The following is a 7,937-nucleotide window of genomic DNA, read 5'->3' on the forward strand; positions in this document are numbered from 1 at the left end:
GCATCCTCCATGTCAGTGTCACTAATGACAACATTAGCGGACTTGCCGCCTTTCCCATGTTGACGCTTGTCATAACGATTAGAGCAATTAGGTTCCCAATGATCAGGATCTCCGCACACATGACAAACACATTTCTTCTTGTCATTCTTCTTCTTGAAGTTGGTGCGCTGTACAGCCTTGTTCTTCCCATCAAACTTTGCTTTACCATCAAACTTGCCCTTGTTATTGAAGTTGTGGGGATGGAAGTTTTTCTTCTGTACCAGATTGGCACTAGAACCTCCCTCAAAGCCTCGAGCACGTGTGTCTTTTGCTCTCGCCTTTTCTTCCACATCAAGAGTACCTATGAGATCCAGAACGGAAAACTCCTGTCTCTTATGCTTCAGTAGGGTAGCAAAGTTCCTCCACGAAGGAGGAAGTTTAGTGATGATGCCTCCCGCAACAAACTTGTCCGGTAGCATGCAATTGAAGTGCTCAAGTTCTCTTGCAAATGACTGTATCTCGTGAGCTTGCTCAACCATGGAGCACTCTTCAGTCATCCTGTAGTCATAGAATTGTTCCATGATGTACAACTCAGTGCCAATATCCGAGACCCCAAACTTGGCCTCGAGTGCATCCCACATATCTTTTCCATTATCAATTGATGCATAAGCATCAACTATGTTCTCACCAAGAACGCTCAAGAGAGCAGCCTTAAACAAGGTATCAATTTTCTGAAAAGCTAGCTCTTGTTGAGCATCATGATCTCCTTCAGGTTTGCCAAGAGTGGTGTCATAGCAGCTCATGGTTTGAAACCACAAAACAACTCTCACGCGCCACCTCTTATAGTGGACACCCTCAAACAAAGGAGGTCTCATGGAAGCAGCAAAACCACTCGGGGTAAATTGCCTATAATAAGGTTTTTGGATTGTTGGAAAAAAGAGCAATTTACCATAGGATTTTATTAAAAGAAAAGCTAGGGAAAACATGACTATCATAAAATAGATGAAACAAGACATGGAATATAAAGATGAGACGACGAAATACATGTGCACATATGATCTAGAAGAGATCATATGTAGAGCCCTACTATATACACAAGGCATCATATGGAGTGATGAGCAGAAACGAAACATATCTAGAAGTGAAACTATAGCAAAAAGTTGTGGTCGGAACTCAATGAAAAAGAACATGAGTATGTACTTTGTTGCAGCAGCAGTAGGGTTGGTGTTGGCGTTGTCGTTGGCCATGTTATCGAAGAGGTGGTCGACGTCGGGGAAGTAGTCGTCGTCCGGAAAGAGATCGTCGGTGTCCGTGATGGAAGCCAGTAGTCGTGCTGAGCGCTCCCGAAAAACCTTATCGCCCTTCTCCCGTACAGGACTCGAAGAGATGGAGTTTCGGAGGCCTACTGTTCCGACTTACGGTGCACGCCGCAAGTAGGGATGGGGAAGAACGCAGCAGCAACACAGATGAAGGAACCGGTGGCGAGAGGAAGTTCTGTTGCGTCTTCTCTGGAGAGGAGCGACCTCTCTTTTATAGGCGCAAGAGAAGGAGGCGAGAGGCCAACGACGGGAGACGAAGAGTGCTGCGTGGGAAACGAAACGAACAATAGCCGAAGAGTGTTGCGTCGCTTTCAATATCCACTACAGCAGAACGTTCAACTTCCGAGTGATCTTTCGTATACTAGTCGTGCGTGGCAAAAATTTAGTTCGGCTCGTTCCCGCGTCGTGAGGAGGCGAGGCGGGCGGCGGAGGAGGAGGAGCGCGCGTGTATGTCTCTCTTGTTCTCAAGCTCATACATGTGTGGAAACATCCTCCCTTATAAGGACGTCAAACTCCCACTAAACTATCAATGTGGGACTAAACATTTCCACCTCTTGCCTTGCACAAATGGGCTGCGTGGGCCTCTAGGATTTATTAGGATTTTTCTGAAATTATATATTGGGCTGGCCCAAAAGTAGACAAAATTCCAGCAAATCCGATCTCCCTCTCGTAGATGAACATCACCATGATAGGTCGTCATGTGCGTAGGAAATTTTTTGTTTCCCATGCAACGTTTACCAACAAGGCCAGCCCAATAGGGCTATGTCGGCTAAAGAAAAAATCAAAGGAGAAAAAAAAGAGGGAGGTGGGATGGAAGGAATGGACTCCTCCTTCCCCAAACCGGATTGGAGTTGGAGTCTCCTCCTCTCGGCCGACGCCCTAGGGGCTCTCTTGAGCCCCAAGGCTAGCCCTCCCCTCCTCCTATATATACTAGAGGTTTTAGGGTTTTCGAGACACAACTTTGCCGCGTGCAACCGTAAACCTCTACTTCGTAGTTCTTCCTCTAGATCGGTTTTCTGCGGAGCTCGGGCATAGCCCTGCAGGAATAGATCATCACAATCACCGGCGCATAGTCACGCTGCCGGATAACTCATCTACTTCCCCGTCTCTCTTGATGGACCAAGAAGGCGGAGATCGTCATCGACCTGTACGTGTGCTGAACGCGGAGGTGCCGTCCGTTCGGCGCTAGATCGGAACAGATCGTGGGACAACGGTGATTTGCATCACGAAGCTGTTCCACTACATCAACCGCGTTTCTTAAGGCTTCCCGCTTACCGATCTACAAGGGTATGTGGATCTGATCCCCCTCTCGCAGATGAACATCACCATGATAGGTCTTCGTGTGCGTAGGGAATTTTTTGTTTCTGGGCTGGTGTGGCGCTGATTTTGAGGCAGGACGGTGGCTGGAGGTTAGGGGAGTATAGGGGCTAGGGTTTTGTCCAAAAATGGCATGAGGACGTTGTTTAAATAGGGAAGGGTGCTAGGATTAGGGATTTTTGCATCGATTTCGGTCGTACGATCGTAATCGGACGGTTCGAAACGGAGGGGGCTTAGGCTAGGTGGTAGTGGGCTGTGTAGATGTGCTAGGTTAAGGAGAGAGGGAAGATTGTGGTCCGGCAACAGAGTTTTTAAAACACCGAAAACGTCCGCTAATAAACAGGCTAGTGGCGTTATATATTTAACGGTTCGGATACCAAGCGAACTCCGAATGCGACGTAATTTGGCACGTGATCCACCTACAATAAAATAAGACCGCACGCCAACTTTCAACCCATTTCGAGAAAGTTTCATACACACTTTTTAAAATAATATTTTAAAGATGTCGCCGTACGTGTGTGGTTGGTCTCGAACGGTCAAACAATAAAAAAACAGAGAGGAGCGGCAACTACGAATGGATGGAAGTTTTTGAAAAATGACGGTAACGGAGTGCCGACGCAATGCGGATTATGCGAATGATGCGACGATGTATGCGACAACCAAATAAATCACACGACGACAACGAAATAAAAGAAGAATTTTCTGATGCGTCGATTTCGGGCTGTTATACCGTAACTGCGCGTGAGAGAGGTCTTTAGGCATCCAATCCTTATCGAAGGAATCCAGTGCCATATTTTGTATTCCTGCAAACCTTGCTTCTGCAGAAGGCAATACACAACAAATATGACACCATCAACTGCAGAATGCAGCTCATCTCTCCCATATAATATTCGGTTAATACAATACACAAGGAAAGTATTAATGCCTGCCTGCCTTGGCTGGTATGAGTAAAAGCTCTCAATATTCCAGATGGCAGGTTAATTTTATCCCTCAATTTAGCACAGACGCTCTGATGCAGCAGATATGGCAAAGTGTCAACTATACACCGCGGCATACGCGCTGCCGTTAACACTTTCCTAATTTTCTTTCTAATTAATACTAATTATTATTTGCCAAAGTTTTCTGCAAGCCTGCGAATATATATATCCCTCCGCCCCTAGCTGCGCTTTCCGAAGCACCGAACCAAACACAGGCACTCGATTGCCAGGCGTGGGAGCGGCCATATTTGTTTAAGGTTCGCGCCGTGCGAGGTCCATGGAGGTGGAGGGGGAGAAGAAGGTGGCCATGGAGGCGGAGCTAGGGAAGGAGACGAAGGAGGAGGCGGCCGCCGACGTGAGTCTGAAGGATCTGTCCAGGAGGCTCGACGACTTCGCCAAGGAGCGGGACTGGGAGAAGCACCACAGCCCAAGGAACCTTCTGCTCGCCATGGTTTGCATCCCCTCTTCTTCTCTTTCTGTCGGGCGCTGATCCTCTTTTTTGCCGGGCCGGCGTTGATCTTGCTGTGTTTTGTCAACGCATAGTAGTCCATCAGAAATCTTAGGATTGTTCTAGAGTAGGATTTATTTTTTCTTTGTTTTGTGCAAAGTAAGAGTTGTGCTACCAGGCAGAGAAATACTTGCGGTAGTATCATACTCATAGGCTACTCTGTTTTTATCGGAAATGGAAACTGACGCACAGCAGGAGCGTTTTAACTTTAGGGCGTGACACTTCCAGGTTACAGTTCTTCTAGAATTTGGCTTGTGGAGTGCATTTGATCCTGGAGTAAATAGTAGTGGTACTATCCGGATTTTTGACACCTAGGAGAATTGTTTGGGTTTTTGTACATCAGATCCAATGTTGTTTTTACGGCTTTCTGCATCCTTGCCTCCTTGGTAATGGAATTCCAGAAGTATGTATTATAATGTGTTCGGTCTTTGACTACTGTAGAAGCATATTTAGCTGTAAATTGCAACTCCCAGGGTGCAGTGTGTCCACTAGTAAATCAGAATCTTCTCATTTACATTATTTATTTATAACATTGATGAGTAGGCAGCATCGATATTTGAAACAACACATGCACAAGATCTAACAATGTCTTCATCAGTTTAAAGTATTGAACTACTAGGTCGTTCTGAAGCCATCACAGATCATTCTTCACCAATCTTTCTTTTAGTTATTACATGCCGTCTATATAATGCGGCCCCTTTTGACCAACCGTTCCATTAGATTACTTTGCCTCAAATATTCGCTCATAGTCGCAACTTAGGATTCTTGACATCAATCCAGTTTGTTCTTTGCAAACAATTCAATTTTTTTGTGGACGGCGAATATGTAGCTTTGGAGTCGTCACAGTCCACCTCAGATTTGCATCTACCCCCATCTTTTTTCCTTTTTTTTTGGCATCTACCCCGGACATGTACGGCATGATCATCAGATATTTTTGGAGACTTGTAGTTGTAGAATCCTGGTCAAGCAACTAATGTTCTCATGACTCGTGAGTACTATCTTGGATGCCACGTGGTGCGATGTACGGTGACCCCTGGAACGAATTTCCCACGTCAACCGTCAAAACGCCGCAAAATTCCAGAGTCCGACGTGTTCATACCGGTATAATTCAGGCCAGCGAATGTCCATGTCTAACTTCTCACTGAATTTTCTGAAGCAGGAATGCGATTCAGTGCCAAGCTTTTCTAGTCAGACAAATTCTGCACTACACTTTGCAGTTCATCTCGCAGCAATACTTAGGTCGATCCATGGTTTAAAAAAGGCGCGCACCGTTCCGTCACCGTGTTCGGTCTGTCCACAACGTGCTCGAGCAACCACTAGACATTTTGCAGGACTCTGTAGCATCAGGCTTGGACCGGATCTTAGAACCTTTTCTATTTTCATCAGTAGTACGATACGATGGAACTTTCCTGCTCTGTTACCTGCTACTGGTTTTTCTTACCTGAATATATGCTGCTGTGCAGGTTGGCGAGGTTGGGGAGCTGTCGGAGCTGTTCATGTGGAAAGGGGAGGTGCAGAAGGGTTGTCCGGGCTGGGAGGAGAGGGAGAAGGAGCACCTCGGCGAGGAGCTCTCGGACGTGCTGCTCTACCTGATCCGGCTCTCTGACATGTGTGGCGTCGACCTCGGCGACGCGGCCCTGAAGAAGATTGTGAAGAACGCCGTCAAGTACCCGGCGCCGTCAAAGAGCGCCTGACGAGCAAACGACTAGTATGGTCTGCAGAGGCATTGTCTACTTTTTCGGAGTTTAAGAAAGTGAAGTTCGGGCAAACTTGTCGTCGTTTTCTTCTTTTCAATAGCAAAATTGTCGGTTGAGTCAAGTTACACTGTGATAGTTTCAGTTTGTGGCGTACGTTGTTGAAACGTTTTGTGAGTGAGATAGAGGAGAGCGAGACCATACAAGATACCGAGTGTGGTGCTGGTCTGTGTTGTTTAGACCAACTCCAATCGACCGATTCATTTCATCCGCTTGTGACTGTTTAGATTAAAACGGATACAAAAGTCGGTTCAACGAGTTGATTCAAACGGAGGTTCGTCTGCTTTTCGTCCGTCGGATGACCCATTTGGAGTCTGAATTTGGTCCTCATTTGCGTCGGCGCGGACCCTCTGGCCCGCTTGTCGGCTGCTAAGTCACTCTCACTTCCCCCCTTTCCGCCGACCCTCGACGCCGACGCTGTCCTCGCCTCTCTAGCCTCCTCGGGCCTCACTCGCCCACAAGCGCAAGCCTTGCACCCCTCCCCCCACCAAGAAGAAGTCGATGATGCCCGAGGAACGACGCGTGCAATCTATGAAGAGGAGGGAACGAACGCACACGACTGCACGCAAACTTGAAGATGTCGAGGCCGCTGTCGCACAGCAAGAGAAGACCAATGCCAGAGTTGTTGTGGCTACGAGGGACACACTTATCTACCTAGGGTTAAACCCTAGTCAGCACGGGCTGACCGCCACCGTGGCCACGGCTAGGACGGGCTCGTCCGCCTTCCCTCGTGTTCCACTGCCTGAGTCATTGCGCACGTCCACCGCACCGACAATCGCTGGCTTCCATCATCACTACCAGCAGGCGCCTCGTTTCTTCGGGGAATGCTTGCCGGAGGTGAGCGTGGTGGCGCCGTCCACGCTCGCGCCCATTCACATCGACCTCAACGCCACGCTGGTGGCCGATGGATCATCTTCGGGGTGGGGGCAGAGGAAACACCCGCGGGCAGGGGCGGACACATGCCCGCGCCCACAGTCAATTTCTATTTTTACTGTTGTGAAGCCCAATATTTTATTAGTTGGCCCCCTAGTTAGCCAAATATTTGGGCCCCCAGTCACTTCGGCCCCCACTGAATTCTTGGGCTGGGTTCGCCCCTGCCCGAGGGAGACACCGGTCGGCATGGTTTCAAGCAATCGCAACCTGTTCGACAAAATGCTGACCACGGACGACAACGTGGCCAACTGTTTCATCATCGAGAACATGATCTTCGAAGGTGGTGTGGGTGCCGCTCCTTTCGATCCTGAGGAAACCCCGAAGCCAAGACGGTCAAAACACCTTCATGGGCAACCCATTTGTCCGTGGTTGCACGGCCGACCCCTTCATGCAAGGCCAAGATGGCATGGGCACCTTCCCCGTCTACCACGAGCTCCCGGAGGACTACGGCCTAGAAGAAAAAGATGAAGTGGACATCGACGGGGCGCCTTTGTTTGAAGAGGAGCTTTCCAGCCAATCCCAAGCAACCAAGAAGCGCCAAAGAAAGCGGACAAAGACATACACAAAGGATGAGGACAAGCTCCTTTGTGAATGTTATAGGGACATTGGACAAGACCCCAAGATCGGCGCCGAGCAAAAGTAGTCTACCTTTTGGCTACGTGTTCATCGTGAATTTCATGAATGCAAGAAGTTTCCGCCGTACAAAATGGAGAGCAAGCGTGGGTGGTTGTCCATCTCGAAGCGTTGGAGGGTGATTCAACAAGAGTGCAACAAGTTTTATGCTAGCCTTGAGAGCATCGAGGGACGTCGCGGAAGTGGCCATGACATCAAAGACATGGTAAAACATGCGTCCGTCATTGTTTCCATTGCGCTTGCATGTCCATTTTGCCCATGTGCTTGCATGATATACGTTTGTAGGTATTTCAATCTTTGGAGCCTTTTAAGGCCCAACATGAGAAGTCCTTCAACATCGTCCATTGTTGGATGGTGATCAACTCGGACGAGAAGTTCAGGGCGCAATATGTCGCCCTCAAGGCGCGTGAAGGGATTGAAGTCGTCGAGAAGCATGGTGAGGGAGAGAGACCTCGGCCGTGGGGGAAGACCAACTTAAAGAAAGAGGACAAGTGTGATGTTGCCTTGATTTCCTTGC

At 48.4% G+C, this 7,937-nt stretch overlaps 1 protein-coding gene across 1 annotated transcript; it reads left to right on the forward strand.

The window, feature by feature from the left end:
* Positions 1-3,772: 3,772 nt before the first annotated feature.
* Positions 3,773-5,918, forward strand: LOC123430532 (dCTP pyrophosphatase 1-like). Its single transcript, XM_045114396.1, has 2 exons — positions 3,773-4,043; positions 5,564-5,918. Exons 1-2 carry the CDS (start codon positions 3,870-3,872, stop codon positions 5,792-5,794), a joined length of 405 nt encoding a protein of 134 aa, XP_044970331.1. The 5' UTR covers positions 3,773-3,869; the 3' UTR covers positions 5,795-5,918.
* Positions 5,919-7,937: the final 2,019 nt, after the last annotated feature.

This window comes from Hordeum vulgare, chromosome 2H (assembly GCF_904849725.1).
Source record: "Hordeum vulgare subsp. vulgare chromosome 2H, MorexV3_pseudomolecules_assembly, whole genome shotgun sequence".
Classification (NCBI taxonomy): Eukaryota; Viridiplantae; Streptophyta; class Magnoliopsida; order Poales; family Poaceae; genus Hordeum; species Hordeum vulgare.